Source organism: Zonotrichia leucophrys, chromosome 1, assembly GCF_028769735.1.
Source record: "Zonotrichia leucophrys gambelii isolate GWCS_2022_RI chromosome 1, RI_Zleu_2.0, whole genome shotgun sequence".
Classification (NCBI taxonomy): domain Eukaryota; kingdom Metazoa; phylum Chordata; class Aves; order Passeriformes; family Passerellidae; genus Zonotrichia; species Zonotrichia leucophrys.
The window spans coordinates 86,250,788-86,268,068 of NC_088169.1; the positions used below are offsets into that span (position 1 = coordinate 86,250,788).

Here is a 17,281-nt window from a genome sequence, read left to right on the forward strand (position 1 = left end):
AGCCACCACACTGCAGGACTGTCCCCTCTCCTTGAGGATGGATGCCTCAGCTTCCCCATCTCTTTTTTTGACCCATCAGCCCCATATCAATCAATACTGCAACAAGACAATAAGTCTGTATGTTGAATTAATTTCCTTTATTTATATATAGGAAAGACAATAAAAGAATATGATAGTCTACACCAGATATTTGACCCCAAGTGTCCTCTCTAGCAGACTTTCTGCTCACATTATCCATAGCAATGTCTGTGCTTTGCCTTTTCCTCCACAAAAACACAATACTCCTACCCCAATATGCCATGGTCAGGATTAGGCCTTGCACTTAGGACCTAAGGCACAAGACTCTGCCACTTGAGCCAGAGAAATCTCTACTACAGGTGTGAGGGAGGAGCAGGCAGGAGAAAACAGCTGGGGAGGGACATGGGCAGGAGCTGTGGTCCTGCAGATGTGCTGCCTGGGGCTTGAGCTGGCCATCTGCCATCAAAATCAGCCCCCGTTCCATTACTGATTTATATAATACATTGGTTTACACAGTATATACTGATATTGGATTGCTATAACATATCTGGTTGGGCTACTCACCTTGCAAATCAGCATTTAAAAAAAAATAGATCATGAGTTTAGGGGGGCTCTGTCATCTGCTGCTCAGTTCAGGGTATCCCAAGGGAAAACCCAAATTTTAAAGGGCAGATCCATCCCAGAAAGCCATCAAATGACAGGAGCAGAAAGAGACTAATGGGGTCCTAAGGACACATCTGGAAAAACAGCTGTGTGTCTTGGCCTGCCGTGCACACTAAAAGCATCCAGAAGTCATCAGTAACACAATGGGTCTTCACTGAAGCCCAGAAACCCCAAATGCATCAGGTCAGTCTCTCTTGGCTGGAGGGGTTTGTGCCCCTCAGTCTCTTTTGGGTGTCTTGCAATAAACAAAGCAATAAAAAAGCATAAACTCCCTCTGGTTGACCTGACACTGATTGTCTTACAAGCTCACCGCCTCACAGACCAGCACTGCTACATTTTGGCATTTTCCAGACTTTTTTCTACCTTCGGGGTTTTTCATGGGGGGTTCCCAAACCACATTAAAAAGAAATATAACAACTGAGCAGAGGTCACCCCAGAACCAACTCAGTGCCATGGGAAGGGCTGCAGACAGGGTGTGCATGGGACATCTCCATCCTTGGGGCCCTGCTGGGTCTGTCTTCCTCCCCACGCCTGTCCCTGTCACCTCCCCAGGCTGGTGGCATGGCTCACAGCAGGCAAGACATGGCTATGATGAAGCAAAAGGGCACTTCTCCGAGCTGTTGTCAGCTGCTCATTTCTGCGTTAGCTTAGGTACATTAAGGCATGAAGACCAAGTGCATAGGAAGCAGCGAGACCCTCCAGGCGCCTCCAAATCAGCCCCTGAGACCTCTTCCGTTGAAATGTTTCTCAAATCCTCCTCCGAGATGCTCACTGTTATCAGGGTGAGGAAGAGGAGCTTCTGGTTTTGGGCTGGCCCCATGGACACTGCCCATGTGGCTCAAGCTGTGGGCTAGAAGACGAGTCCGTGGAAGGAGCCGGATCCGCCCCCGCCCGCTGCTGGGCTGCAGCCCCCTGAGGAGCTGTCATCATCCTTGTCCCTGTCCAAGTCTCTCCACCACAGCGGGGACTTGGGCAAGGCAGAAATATAGGCGGCTCTGTTCCTCGCTTCTTTTTCCTGCTCCTGGGAGAAGGAAGGGGGGAAAATAGCACAAGGATATCAGCAGATAAAAGACTCAAGTGGGGGGTGCTCCCACCATCCCTGAGGAGCCGAGAGCCTGTAAGGTATCCCCTGGGAGCTCCCTTCAAATTAAAGTGGGGTGTGACGGCCATGTGCTCTAGAGCTCAGCAGGAGGGATGCAGCAGAACATTGCAGCTCTTCAGTGATCACACCCAGCCCTCCTGTATCACCTGCGGGAGAGGAGGGACCCCCCAAATCGCTCCACATGCAGGTCATGTCATATGGGACACTGTTGTTTGGAAAGCATTGAGCTCCATCAGCTGAATGGAATCTGTTCTACTTTGTATTCCCAGCTCACCCATCTGCTCAGGCAAGCTGTGGATGTCCCATCCCTGGAAGTGTTCAAGGCCAGGTTGGATGGGGCTTTGAGCACCTAGGTCTAGCAGAAAGGGTCCTTGCCCGTGGCAGAGGGGTTAGAACTGGATGGTCTGTAAGTCCCTTCCAACCCAAACTATTCTATGATTCTATGATAAGAAGAGAAAAAGTTAAAAAAAGAAGACTTTGCTTGCAATGGTTCAGGTGAATGTCAGAGGTGGTAGGAAGGAACAGCTAGTTACCAGTGAGTGAAGGTGGGAAGGAGAGGAAGGAGTAGAACGAAAGAAACAAGTATTTTACAATGAAGGTGGTGAGGCACTGGCACAGATTTCCCAGAGAGGCAGGAGATGCTCCACCCTGGGAACATTCAAGATCAGCCCACATGGGGGGGGGCTCTAAGCATCTGAGTTGAAGATGTCCCTGCTCAGCCTGCAGGGGAGGTGGACTAGATAGCCTTTAAAGGCCCCTTCCAATCCAAGCTATTCCATCATCCTCTCTTTCCCAGGCATTTCAAAGAAAATTTTGGGCTCAACTTTCAGGAGCAGACAATAGCAAATCAACCCCAAGCACAGCCACAAGTCTGGCACCAATGGCAGTGCCCAGTTTCATCAGGAATGTATAACCTGTTTGTATCTGGGGGCTAAAAATTAAAAGTGATTTCTCTTCAGGGAGTGGGTGGATATCTGCAGGATTTTAACCACAGGACAGGATCCCACTGCTGCCTGGATTTGTGGAATGTGGCACATGAGCCGGACAGCTGCAGGACCACACGCTGCTGTGCACAGCAGCGGGAGTTACCTGCAAGAAGAGGATGTTATCTTTGGAAATGGCTTCCATCAGGTCCTTGTGGAGGGATGGTTCTCCATGCAGGCGGCTAGCCTCAGCCAGAGCCTCGTGCAGCAGGCAGCTCTGCCGCTCCGGCCGCTGCCGGTAGAACAGGACATAGGCAGTGTCCTTGGGGAAGAACGAGGTGACGTTGCTGACCGATTCGAAGGAGGAGAAGGAAACTCTGGTGTCATTGAAGAGGTACCACTGGATTTCCAAGTCCAGCTGTTTGTCAGAGGCTGGTTTTGGCACCCCATCCTGGGGCTGCCCGTGGGGGACGGTGTCAGTGCACTCCCTGGAGTAGCAGTAGTAGTGGCCACTCTCGGAGGAGATGCCTGAATGCACCACCACACTGCAGAGGTCATACACAACAGTCATGAAGCCACTTCCTGGGACAGCACCATCCTTCCCGTGCTGGCAAACCTCCTCAGTTTCCTCTGGAGCAACAAGGATGGGTAGCTTGAGCACCACAGGGATAGAGACATTGTCCAAGATCTTCTTTCTCTTCATAGTCCGTGGGTCGAAGGAAAACCGCAACAGTGTGAGGATGAGGTAGTGCGGACCCTCTGTCAGCTCTGCCACCTTTTCAGCATCCTGCAAGGATGCACATTTCTCACAGTGGTATTTATTCTCTGCTGTCAGTCTCTCTGGGGATAGAAAATAGTTGATTAAATCTGGGACAGATCTGGAGTCCTTGGGAGCACATGCCTGCTCTCTGAAAGTTGAGAGAGGGTCTTTGGCTGCATCCACCCCAACACCATTGCCACGCATGGGATTTGCTGCTTCTCCTTGTTCCTGGGAACCTAATGTTTCCACTGACACTGATGGGGCTGCATGGTCACTGGCCATGGGGGCCTTCCTCTGGATCCAGGGAGAGCCCATGAGCTGGCCTGCATTTTCTGGAGGCTCAATGAACTGTGGGCCAATTTCTTCCACTGGTAGAATATGTGTGCTCCCATGCACATTCCTGTCCGATGGAGGAAAAGCCAGGGACAGGTCTGTGAAGACTTCTTCTCGGGAGGAAACATTCAGGCACTTCAAGCAGCGGATCTTTGTCATCATTTTACCCCCAAACATCTTCTCAATCAATGTCTTGTTTAAGTAATGATGCTCCACTGCCTGAGACGTCAAGCTGGATTCCTTGAGTTTCTGGTAGATCCTTTTTCCAGTTTTTTCCTCTTCATGCAATCTTTGGCAGGGGAGAAAAGGCTGTGTTATGCATCAATACAACACCAAGAGGCAGTTTCTAAAGTAGGGCTCCTGTTCTTCACTGCAAGTAGTTAATCCCAGTTAACCTGCCTATACCCAGGGGTCTGATGCTGTGGGAAAAAGGTGGGAAAGAGTCTGACAGGATTTGGGAACCTGAAGTCCTCATGTGCCACTGATCACATACTTCTAGAAGGACCATTGGGACACCAGAGATTTGATATTTCTAGGTAAAGGCAAGAATCAATATTTTACAGAGTAGGCTGAGTGGCTTGTCAGGTGAATCTCTAAGGTTGGTACAATTTTAGATTAGGTATCAGGAAAAATCTCTTCACTGAAAGGGTGAAGGGCAGTCAGACATTGGAACAGACTGACCAAGGAAGTTGTGAAATCACTGTTCCTAGAAGTGTTAAAAATGTGTAGAGGTGGCATTTAGGGACATGATTTAGCGGTGGACTTCTTAATGGTTGGACTCAATGATAATAGGAGTCTTTTCCAACCATAATGACTCTGTAATTCTATGAATTCCTTGCGTCCTCAGAGCAAAGGCAGAAATTTTCAAGTTGAACTAAGTTCTGACCTAACCCCTAAAACTGTCCAAACAGGGTTTCATTAGAAACAGAATTTCATTTCAGACCAATCTCACTATCCCAACCCTCCACTCTCCCAGCTCCTCTGGGTCCCAGCCCTGTTTGCATGTGGGTTAGCACTAAACAATTAAACACTACACTGGGGTTTGGGGACGGTGCTCATCACGTACCGGTCCAGCAAATACTTGAGGTACTCTGAGCAGTCCTGCTGAGCTCCAGGGGTGAACCAGGGCGGCCAGGAGGCAGACAGGAAGCTCTCAGGGGAGATGGCAGGTCGCTGGCAGCAACACAGAAGAAATGCATTTAATCCTATAGATTTTTCCTCAATTCCCAAAGGGGGATGGAGAGATGAGAGGAGTGGTTTTTGGTTGGTCCACTGGGAGCACAGTGTTCTGTGTCTGATAAGATCCCTTTTTCCCCCCTCCAAAGGCTAATCCCAGTGCACAGAAAGACTTTCTTGGTTTGCTGCAAGCCAGGATGGTAAGGATGAATTTCAGACATTATTCTATGTATACTTCTATAAAATAAACACATGGATATGTGTTTATCATTCAATTTTTAAATGGTTTATTGACCTGATCCAGATAATTCTACTTAATTCAGCCTGAATTTAATTTGCTGCTCCATTTAATTTAATCAGGATCTCTCTCATGAAATCCTTTCATAAAAAAAAAAATCAAACAAAAACCAAAACCAAAACCAAACAAAACAAAAAAAACCAACACCAAACCAAAACGAAAAAAACACTAAACTTTCACCCAACATTCTGATCACTGCACGCAGGTAATCTGTGTTACCAGATAATGTAACTGCTGTCACTAGGAAGCAGATATTTAATTAATATGGGAAAAGACCCATTTTTAGAAAAAAGGCAACTTGAAGAACAACCCAAAGAATAAAAATAACCAAAAGGAAATTAACAAGAAACTATAACCATCAGCTACACCGCATGCTTCTCTACTAGCTCATCACAGAACACAGACACCCTAACCTGCCATCAAAAGCTAGATTCTACTATTACTCAATATTAAATTTTACAGGATATCTATATTTGCCCCTCAGGTCATCTGTTGTGACATAATACCACAATGCTACCAGCCAGCTCTGCCAGTCAAGGCTTGCGAAATGAAGAAGCCTGGATGACTTGCTACCTAGCAAGGGAAAATTCACTGCCTTTCCAAAATCTTGTCTTTCTAGGGACAGAAAGATATATTTTCAAGAGAGGAATTAGATATGACCTAGCTGTACCTCCAGGAGTCACTCCATTAAATTTCACATTTGCAATGGGAATATTTACATTTACTTAAGGGTGTTATTTTTATTTTACTTTCCTCACATACAGAGGATTCAACAATCTGGAATCTAAGGGGATTTTTATAATTATCCTTTTAAAAAAACCACTTTTAAAGCAATTTCCTCTGATTGCTAGTGCTTTGCTGGGCAGCAGTGGGACAAGGGAGCTGCTCCAGTCTTCTCCCTTGCTGCACAGCAAGAAACAAAGCCTCTGCTTCACACCAACAGGCTTCTCAGCTGACCACAGATGTAAACTATTACCTAATGGACTTCATTGTCAAAAACATTAGCTATGACATCAGCCCAGCCCAAGAAGACCACAAACTAAAGACAGGCAGCCTGGTGTGAACATAGCCCACTTTCATGGGTGATAGGAGTTTCCCTCCACCTCTCCCAAAATTAGCCTCCTTCATATAAACAAAATTTGTCCCATTACAAAATCCCACCAAGATCCACAGCTCCTTATCAGCACATTGGAGCCAGCAGGAAGCAACTTGGAGACGAGCCTTTCCGCAGCCGACAGTCCAAACAAATAACTAAAACATGAAATAATTACCTGACTGTGCTCCAAAAATGCAAAGAGCCACTGGAGCTTTGTCATCAGGGGCTGGGAGTTGCCCTCAGTTAAATTCAGCACCGAATGCCGAAAGCTGTGAAAAAAAGCAGAGATGCAATCTGTGAGATGGAAAATCAGTGTGGACATGCAAGGCTGGAGTGACAAGCAACCCCTGGAGCAGTCCTGAACGGGAGCAAGGGAGGAAAAACTCACTCTGAAGCCATGAAAAGAGACTGTATGATGCTGTTCATGTAGCAAGTGTTTCCCAAGTTAATTAACCCAATCTTTCCCGTCTCTGATTTAGATGCCAGGCGTGGGTAGAAGCAGGCCAGCTCATTCTTCTGGGAGGTCCAAGCATTTTGTCCCAAGAGGTGTTTAATCCGGTCTTCATTTGGAATCGGGAGAGCCTTGGAAAGAGAGATCTGTGTTACAAATCATCATCTGTCCTCACAAGGGGAAGCTGAGGGCAGGTACTAATCCCTTCTCTCTGGTACTAGTGACAGGGCACAAGGAAACAGCACGAAGCTGTGTCAGGGGAGATTTAGGTTGGATATTAGGAAAAGTGTTCAGCATAGGGTGGCTGGACACTGGAACAGGTTTCCCAAGAAAGTTGTCATGGCACCAAGCCAAGAAGCATTTGGACAATGCTCCTAGGCACCTGGTGTGATTCCTGTCCTGTGCAGGGTCAGGAGTTGAACTCCATGATCCTCGTGGGTCCCTTCCAACTCAGGGTATTCTATGATCCCATGACTGACATCTTCCCATGAAGAATTAGTAATGGGCAACTGCAAAACTCCTCTGCTAGAGGCATTCACACAACTAATTTTCCTGCTCCTCACATGAACCTGCCTCCATGCACAGAACAGTTTACTTGTTTGTATTAGTCCTTTAGAGGCATTTCAGAACAAAGTTATAGCTAAAACCTACAGGCAACATCAGGACTTCTGCAGGCCCACCATTTGAGAAGTAACTTCCTTCAACCTACCTACACAGGGCTCAGACTCCGAATTTTAATCCCCTCTCTTCTACCACCATCTGAGGTGTTGAGGTCAGAACATCCCTACCAGTGAGACAGTCCCTCTACTCTAGCTACTGGCAGAGATGCCATTTCATATGGAAAGCCGTAAAATGACTGAGAAGGGTATGACTCACTTTAACTGCTTCTAGGACTGGTTCATAGAGGTCTGGGAATCCTGAGAAGCGGAAGAACATGCAGTGGATGAGCTCAGCCAGCTGCTCCAGGGAGCTGGTTGCAGAATTGGAGTCTTCCTTCTTCAAAGAGGCCACCAGCCTGGGGATGTGAGGGAGTAGCTGGAAAAGAAAAATTCACTACAAAAATTACTCCACGTTATTCACAGAACATTAATACCTTTAGGGGAGTGAAATTCACCTGCAGGCAGAAAAGACAGTAAACAGGAGTTAACTTCAGCGCCACTCTAGACTTCATCCTTTACCCTTTAAACCCAACAGCAACTCTCTTGTTGATTTTGGCAACCTTAGAGGGTTTTCTGTTGCATGACACCTGCAGGTTTGTGCTGCTGCTTTGCTGAGCTGCAAATGCCATTCTTTAATCTCCCCTAAATCCCACATCCACGGTGGAAAGGATATGCTGACTGCCAAATACAGGGATTCAAACCTGCAAGGTAGGTAGATGGGATTAGCCTAGAAGAAATGTTGTCTGCTGTGCTTTTAATTTTATACTGAATACACTGAACTGGAATTGGTATGGTAGAACAGGTGGCAACAGGCATATAAGCAGCACAGTCTTTATTTTTCATCTCAAAAACGTACAAATGCACAAGCAGATACAAATGCAAATGATCCATTGCTCACGGGCACCCTCTGCTGACCCTGCAGCTGCACACAGAATTAACAACCGATTTCCAACCCTGCAGATGTGCTACAGTGACCCAGGCACTTACACAACCTCTTTCATATTTATATTTTAAGTTATTTTTAGCCCAGTGTAATCCTGGAGAAAAGTATCAGGACCCCAGTCCAGCCATTTCCAGATCATCTCTTCCTCACTTGGTCTTCTTCTCCTCTGTTCCTTTCCCTTCAAAATGTTGAGATTTTAACTATTTCCCTTCCAACAGAAAAGGTTGTTGGGGAAGAAGATCAATTGCAGCACCTTTTTGTACATCAGAATTTTGCCAAGTTGTGATGTGAACAATTCTCAAAACCCTTCCAAAGCGTCAGGGCAAACACAAAAAGACATGGTTTGGCCCTGTTGGGTTTTGGGTTTTTTAAATAAAAGAAGAAATTTATGCTTATGGGCTACAGATGGAAACTTCAAGCCAAGAGCAACTCACAGCTTTTGGAGTGTTTCAAAACTTGATGTCCAGCTGAAGAGAACAAATTGGAATTGCTCTATTTTTAGAAACCAAAGAGTTTCTCAAGAAATTCAGGTTCCTTCAAAGTATCTCCAGCTGAGGAATGAGAAAGCATCAGTTGAAAATGTTGGCTAGCTTTGCTTTTTTCTAGCTTCATCTGTTTGTTCTGTGAACTTCAGGTGAAAAGCCAAATATAAGGGCTTTAACCAGCAAGTACAAAATCAAACATTAATAGGAGTAATTTTTCCATCACTGCTTTTATCAGTTCAATCACTACAAGCATGCTTTTGCCTTCAGCCTCGTTTTTTAAATTCAGCATTCCAGAGGCAACACCAGCAGGAAGCAGATCTGTGCCTTAGTGCCAACTGCAAAACAAACTATAAAATATCACTGTGGAAATGAAAAGTGGATATTCAAATGTTGCCAGAAGTTGTTTTTGCTTTTATCAGAGAATTTGTGTAGTGAAGTGTTCTGATCCAGTCTTCTGGTCTTGCTGCACGGATGCTGTTCAAACCTTTCAAAGATGACGCACCACTTAAAGAAATGGGTGCCACGTGTTGGTGACAATTTAAGGTCACACGTGGGATGGGGCCCACTGAGTCCGACAGACAGGAAGGCACCCACTTAGGACAAGCAAGGCCTGTTTAATAATGTATTCCCTGCCCTCCACAGTGAGGGCCCTCTGAGATGTTCTCAATTCAAAGGCTCCACCAAATGCACTCCAAAGCCAGAGTGGCAACATCTGCCACACCTTAGGTGCCCCCCTATCCCTAGGATACACTCAGCAGGGTTACACTCAGGACAATGGCCTCAGCCAAGTGCCAGACTCAGCCTTACCAAGTGAAATGCCTCGTGGGAGTGCTGGAAGCTCAGCAGCATGTACTGCAGGACAGACAAAGCCCCCTCCCTCACAATGGGGTACAGCAGCTTGGAGAAGACCTGGTGGAGGAGAAAATAAAGCAAATGAGAAGGCAGGATGGCACTGCAACCAGCAGGAGAAAGGAACAGTAGGAAACAGAGGCACTGGGCATCTCCCATGGCTGCTGGTCTCTTCCTACTCCATGCTGCATGTTGAAGCAAGCAGCCTGTAACTAGGTCTCCAGAGTCATCTCCTGTCCTGAGCATTGGCTCAGGGCACCCTTAAAAACACTGTGTGGGTTATCCTCACCCTTCCAGCCTTATGTAATGCCTCTGTGACAGTGCTGCATCTCCATATCTCCTCATGAAAAAACTATGCAAGCACAGCAGAATGCTAGATTTTCTAAAACATGCCTCTTAATTTATTTAGATATTTGGAACTTTATCACTAACTTTTCAGACAAAGAGATAAAAACAAGTATCTTTTTCAAAGGCTACATAATTATATTTGTTCTACTTTAAAAAAAATACCTCTATACCCTCTACTGTTGTCAGATCATAACTTCTAAGGGTTTCCAAAAATCACATGTTATTTTATGGGCTGCATCCCTTTCCTATGTATTGATAATGAAAGGAAAGAAAGAAAAGCCAGAGATGCTTGGCTACTGTCCCACTGCTCAATGCACTTGAGGGATCACAAAGACAAATGCAGTTATTGATAATGTTCCAATACTGATAATTATAGAATGATAGTATCATTTAGGGGAGAAAATATCTCTAAAATCATTGAGCCCAGCTGTTCACCCAGCACTTCCAAGCCCAGCATTAAGCCATGTGCCTAAGAACATAGTTTTAGTAGCTTCTATGATGACTTCTTCTGGTGGCTCAGGTGTTATCCCCATTATATGAAGGAGGGAAGAGTAGGACCACAGCATGGAAGAAGTTCTGAAATAGTGACCAGTATCCCTTGGGACAGCTTGATCACAATTTTCAGGGAGAGCAAGTACTCACTGCTGAAACAGATGATGGCAATGGCAGTGGGGGCTTTATCTACATTAATAAAAGAGCCAAGCCAGGGCACAGGCTTTGGAACTGACCTGTGACTGTGTAGGCTATTAATACACTCACTGATATGTATTTTACCTGTGCCAGCCAGCAATGACCCAGGCATGGTCAAAGGAGAGCATGTCACATTCCCAAAAGCAAGTCTTACAAGAGCTTCATAGTTTGGGAAGTAGAGTGTTTGACTGGTTTGAAAATCCTTGGCTACTTGATTTCATAACCTTTAAGATATCAGTACCTCTGCAGACCACAACCTGCAGAATCCCAGGTTTTTCTGGAGAACATCATTCCTAGCAGCAAAATCAGTATCCCTTGGGACAGCAAACTCTTTTTTCTCTTTGCATCTCATCCTTTCATTTGAAAGGCAGGGTGATATTTCAGGTGCAAGATGGTATTTCTATGGTTCACATTCACATTTAAAAGAGCCAACTGACCTTTTCTATTTTCGAAAGAGTGACTTCAATCAAGATGCTGAACTTTTTCACTGCAGCCAAGCCCTTCAGCAGAGCAATGATCCACTTGTCTATGTTCTTTCCCAGGGGCCAGGACACCCAGTCAATCATCCTGAAATGAAACACAAACTCTTAAATAAATTTAATGCACATACTGTAAAAGTCAAGCTCCACTCTGGGTCAAACCTCCTCCAAACTGGTGTCCAGTCACTGGGATGAGACAGGCTCTGCACAAGGCATTTCACATTATTCAAAGCACAACAGAGTCTGAAGAAGAAATACCCCAATGTCACCATCACACTGTGGTTCTTCAGAGGATCAGGCCCAAGTCCATTGAGTAAAGTGGGGATTTTTTTCCAAAAATTTCAGTCTAGTCAAATTCAAGTTTTTAAAACTGGTGCAGTGCTCTATATACTACTCAGGTGAGGGTTTGATTGAGGTCTCTGCATTGTCACCATTAGAAAACAAATGATACTGATTTGATCTCTGCATTGTTACTGGTAAGAAAAAACCATTCAGATTCATATATTTTAGTTCTCTGTGTGGGAAACATTTATTTCCAAAAACATACTTAAAAAACTCTACCTGGAAACTCTAATAGAAGCCAATTATTCCTGAATGTCACAGGCAAAAAAATTTCTTTTCTAGCCATTCAACCAACAAGTTGTCAAGTTTCTGCAAGAAATAAGTGCTTTACAGAAGTTTCTTGTAAAACAATAACCTAAGTGATTACACATTGTTTCTATTAAAATTTAATGCTAAACAACCAGGAAGAAAGTAAGACTTGGGATCTCCAAGTATCCAACTTTGCTGGCCATTTCAGTACTTTTGATTTGAAGATACCCCAAACCTTCAGGCTACACCTCAGTTCAGCTACCTTACCCAGTCAGTTCCTTTTACTTATAAATCTGTATCTTATGCAAAGTAAAAGAAGGGAAGATAGATAACTAACCACCACAAGGCAAAGAGCAGGAATTATGAAGTTTACAGTGAACTGGAAAAATTAAAGTCTAGTCAGTAAAAAAACCTTCAAAAGCAGAATATGTTGGTGTTGAAAAACAATAAAAGTCAAGCCAAGGTGGATAATAAAGTAAATGCCAGAGAAGCTTGCACAGACATTTGCACCAGAGGAGAACAAGGAAAGCCATGCAATCCCTGTATGTGAAGATGCAGAGCTGTCAAGCATCACCAACACAAGAGGAAGATCAAGGAGTCACAGGGAAGATCCTGAGGATTAGAAATGTAGAACTGGAAGGAAATGTATTGATTCAGAAGGCATGTAAGGCACCAGAAATGGAGGCTACAGCAACTCATCTGCCTGAAGACAACCAGGCAGATGCCAGGTGACTACATGCTCCCAGTGTAACAGCAGCCATGGAAAGGACCATCACCACCTGTGGTGCAGAAAGAAAGGTGTTCTCCATAGCAAAACAATGACTTCAGGTTGTGGTCAGGCTGCCATGGTGAACAGGGTGCACAAACACCACCATCTGTGCCCAAGACCAATGAACTGTGTAGAAGAAACCTGTTCAGGTGGTAGGGAAAATGAAGAACAATTCCTGCAAGAAAAGCTTAAAATAACCTGGCTTGTTTAGCACAGCCATGAGAAAAAGCAGAGATGGGAAGGGACTGCTCTTCCTGCACATATTGAAGGAATAAACACCAGGGAGGCAAAAGATATTTCAGCTATTTCTGTTGGCATAAGATCAAATGAACTGTAAGATGGCCAGAAATACACACAGACTGGCTGTTAGAAGAGAGATTTGACCCACTAAAGCAACCCAGTGGTGGAAGAGCTGTGAAAGAACAGCAGTGGGAACACAGTCCTGCTTTGAGGTGCAGAGTTGAACACTAATGAAAGGGGTCTGTAATGTCAATGCTATAAAGCAGGGAGATGGATCCAGAGATTCAAAGGTCTTTTTTCTCCCTATCTTCTTTAAATAGGCCTAAAATAACCTTATTTGATTGAAGCTATACTTTGCTAGCACTGGTAGCTAAGTTACAGTGCTGCCTGTGTTGCTACAGTAGGAAGAAATTACATTTTAAATTCACATTGCACGATCCACAAATATTTTAGTAGTGATGACCCTAATTTGACAGAAGAGTCATTGATTAGGTATGCTAATTTTTTAAAAGCCTAGACCCTGATCTCCAGAGGTTGTGAGTGCCTGCATAGCTGTGAGACAGCAGATGCCTTCTGCATCCAGACCTGGGCTCTTTGGAACAGATACATCCCCAGGGGATAAAAAATAAAACCCAAATCTGTGAGTACCTCTGACATCACAGAAGCACAATAATAGAGTTTATCTAAAAATAGACAAATTCTGTAAAAGAGCTTGTGGTGTGCACTTATGCCAGCAGGTGACAGCCTTGCTTTTTCCACCACTACTTGTTCTTTACAGGCTTGACCAGAAGTTCTACATAAGTCCAGTTTATTCCCCTGCTACTCCCAAACCCAAACTTCAGAAAAAACACTTCTGCATGCAATCTGTTGTCAGGGATACTAGGGTAAAAGATCTTCAATTTGTTCATTTTCCTTTGATTTTCTAGGCATGAAGCTCACCTACCAAACAGCCTGGGGTCACGCTGGTTTTGGGGCACTCATCTGCCATAAACATGCTGCCAAAACTTCAACATTTATCCTAAGTGATGTTAATTACATTCTGTGGGCTCTGACTAATTATTTACTCCTCCTTCTGCATGACAAAGTCTGTTTTAAGGAATGATGCTGTTGATTTGGCAATCTCTGTATTTAGACACTGGCACTCTAAGAAGATTCATCTGGAGCTTGTAGCCTCAAGTGTCCAGAAGGAGCAAAAGATGGAGAAGAGGGTTACGAACTGAACTGATAACCTAGTATTTTGTCTTGGGTTGCTCTGGACTCTGGGAAAACCATGATCTTCTCTAGCAGGCCAAAGAGAAGTAACTCCTTTCTGCATACATAAACTTCCCATCAGGAATAATATGTTTCTGTCATGCAACCTTATTGGGAAGGACACACAAATCCTGTAATAAGAAGAGGAAAAAAGATGCTTCCAGTGAGATCAAGTCAGAGCAGCTCCCTTGTGTTAAGTGCACACCCCACTGCTGTTGAATATATTCTGTTTAAATGCAGACCTCAAAGGAAAGCATGGGTTAAAGATAGAATCGTGGAATAATTTAGGCTGGAAAATATCCTTAAGATCATTGAAGATACACCCAAGTAAGTGCAGAGCCAGGCACTGGAGCACAGAAGAACTGTAGGACTTGGACATAAGAGTGCAAAGAAGAACCTGGCGATGCCAAAGAGGGCACGGGTGCTGCAAAGACCAGGTCTGGCATGTCAGGTAGCCTTTCACCCACTACTCTTCATCATGCTTTGACTAGGTCTCCACTGACTTTGTGTGTCCAGCTGCAGCACACCCACCTGACAAAGGCCAAGGTGGGACCTGGAAACAGCTGGGCATCCCTTCCCTCACATAAGTCTTTAGCTGTGACTGGTGGCTTAAGAAGATATCCTTCTGAAGGGAGACAGAGATCATAATGAAATAATGAAAATGAGATTTTGGGGAAGAAAAAGGCCTTAATAGCTTCAGGAAAAAAAACAAAAACAAACCTCTTCAACATAGCCTATATTGGACATCCGATAATGCAATTATTTATAAGAAAATAAACTAAAGCCAAACAAATATAATAATAGTCATAATCATAATAAAAAACACTCTTTATTCAAGTTCTCTAGGACCTCAGGGCTAGAAGAAATGATACAGAAGTTTTCCTTTCCCCTACACACTCCTCACCAGGCAGCACCAGCCAAACTGTTTGGGCTAAAACCACACAGAGCATTTCTCCAAACTGAGTTAAAGCTTTCACTCCCACAGCCTCTCCTACCTGCCAATGGCCATCATCATTTGCACATCAGTGATGCTGTCATCATTGGTCAGGTTTCTTATGACGCCATCCATGAGCTCCAGAGGGACAAACTGAACCACGCTGGCCAAGGCATTGGAGGGCGCTTCCTGTTCCTCTGCAAGACAGGGATCACCCCCAGCAATGAAGATGTTAGTTGATAGGAAAAACAGGCACACCAGGTCATTTCTTGTCCTAAAAACCAAGTAATTTCTGCCCACAAAAAATAGAATCATAGAATTGTTTAGATTGGAAAAGCTTTCAAAGATCAAGTCCAACCCTCAACCCAGCGCTGCCAAGTCCACCACTAAACCACATCCCCATATGCCACATCCACACATCATGGAGCAGATACTGAGCTGCTGCCAACGAGCAGTGTAGACTCCACCATTGGCTGTGCTAGGAGGATAATTCCTCAGATCCCAGTGCAGCACATAATGAAGCTGGATCTTAGAATATGGCTGTTCCCTGAAGCCATATGTAGGCCCAAGGGAGCAAGAGATTACAGGCACGTGTTTGGCCCCACTCAGGTACCAAATTTCCTCTGCTTACTCTCTTTTTACTCAATATTGCAAATAATGCAAAAGGATGCAACTGCAATTTTGCCTGCGTGGAAATGGGCCTCCTTCCAATGGATGAGGCTGTCATACTGGAAAACCAATCTCCTGTTGCCTTAGGAATAGCTAAAGCAGGAGCTCACCAGCCTTTCATGGCATTGGTACCTCCCAAAAACCTTCTGAAACCCTCCACAATAAACTAAAAGTCCCAGAAGTTGAATAAATATTGCCTGCCTCACCCTAAGATGCAACCACCCTTCAGACAGTCAGAAGGGCTTCATACCTTTAGGTCAGAGAAAAAACTGCTTAGCTTTATCCCTAGTCTCTGGTAGGGAGCAGGCAGTGGGGCACCACCAAGTCAGCCAAAAGAGAGTGGCATTTCTAAAAGCTCTCAAGTTCCACTCTAATAAGCTGCAGTTAAGATGCTTTCCCTTAAGCCCAGCTGATGTTGGAAAGTGCTGAACACAAACTTATGCTGCAAATGCTTCGATCCTGTTAACAGCTCCCATCTGCAGACTCCCTCTGGTTTCAGGGTGATTTTGTTTTCCCAGCTCAGAGCTCTGCTAACTTTTAGAGATTCTTGTCTGTTATATTTCATCTGCAGCTGCATTTCTGTAGTGGATGAAAACCCTGCAAGATGTCAAACTAGTTGAGTTTGACTTCATCAGAGCCAACATTTACATTCCCAGCATTTTTTTTAATTATTATTTTAAAATTACCTGTTGAAGAAATGATAGTGAACAGTTCTTTCAAAGAGGGCAGGATGGCTGAGGTCTGAGTCCTCCAGATCCTCTGCAGCAGACCACTCACTTTGTTCACCTGCTCCAAAAACTCCATGATCTCCTCTTCCCCCTCGGAGACGCACTGGAACTGCCCGATGCACCGGATCAGCTGCTGACAGAAGAGGAGCTGGTGCTTTCCCGTGGGAATGCACTGAGGATGCTGCGTCAGGAGTTTGCTGATCTTCGCACACTGCTTGGGGCTGGGCCTCTCGCACACTTTCCGGAGCACCTCGATCCTCAATAAGCTAAAGATGCTGTTTGCTGATGGGCTTTCCAGGACAAACTGCAGTCCTAACTGGATATAATCAAGGACATAATGGCTTCTCTTCCCCAGAGGTCCATAGCCTTCCTGGAGGAGACTCAGCAGGAAGCGGACGTTGAAGAACTCCTCAAACTCCTCTGGGTGATAGTGGCCATAGACCTCCAAAACCTCTTTCCCAATCTCTCTTTTATACTTGGTGTCCCCAGTGAGATAAAGCTTGGTCGACAGCTCCAACATGGACCAACACTGCTCACTGTCCATGGGCTGCTTCGATGCCTCGATGACGCGCCTCACAAGCCCTTGCTTCACGTTGTTGGGGTAAGAGGACATCACTACAGCTTCCAGTATCTTATCCATCTCTGCTCCCTTCTCCTAAAAGAGAGGGATAGAGCAGCAGGTTAGTTCAAGGAGGGTCTGCTGAGCTTTTAAGCCCAGGCTGGGGCAAGGGAGGCCAAAAAAACAGAGCTATCTGGAGCCACTCTGAAGAGGGTAATTCTTGTGGCTTTTTCATGTAGCATTCAGAAAGGTTTCCACTCTGGTGAT

The 17,281-nt window shown here is 44.9% G+C and overlaps 1 protein-coding gene across 4 annotated transcripts in view; it reads right to left on the reverse strand.

Moving 5' to 3' along the window:
• Window positions 1-127: 127 nt before the first annotated feature.
• Window positions 128-17,281, reverse strand: part of USP35 (ubiquitin specific peptidase 35) — a 27,769-nt gene continuing 10,615 nt past the window's right edge. For all 4 annotated transcript variants that reach the window (XM_064720252.1, XM_064720262.1, XM_064720245.1 and 1 more), the window contains exons 2-11: window positions 16,414-17,110; window positions 15,120-15,255; window positions 11,232-11,361; window positions 9,715-9,816; window positions 7,697-7,855; window positions 6,758-6,951; window positions 6,545-6,638; window positions 4,866-4,972; window positions 2,873-4,088; window positions 128-1,702 (exon numbers count right to left, since the gene is read on the reverse strand). In XM_064720252.1, the coding sequence (XP_064576322.1) occupies window positions 1,532-1,702; window positions 2,873-4,088; window positions 4,866-4,972; window positions 6,545-6,638; window positions 6,758-6,951; window positions 7,697-7,855; window positions 9,715-9,816; window positions 11,232-11,361; window positions 15,120-15,255; window positions 16,414-17,110 (3,006 nt within the window). In that variant the 3' untranslated portion in view covers window positions 128-1,531. The remainder of the gene's footprint in view (window positions 1,703-2,872; window positions 4,089-4,865; window positions 4,973-6,544; window positions 6,639-6,757; window positions 6,952-7,696; window positions 7,856-9,714; window positions 9,817-11,231; window positions 11,362-15,119; window positions 15,256-16,413; window positions 17,111-17,281) is intronic.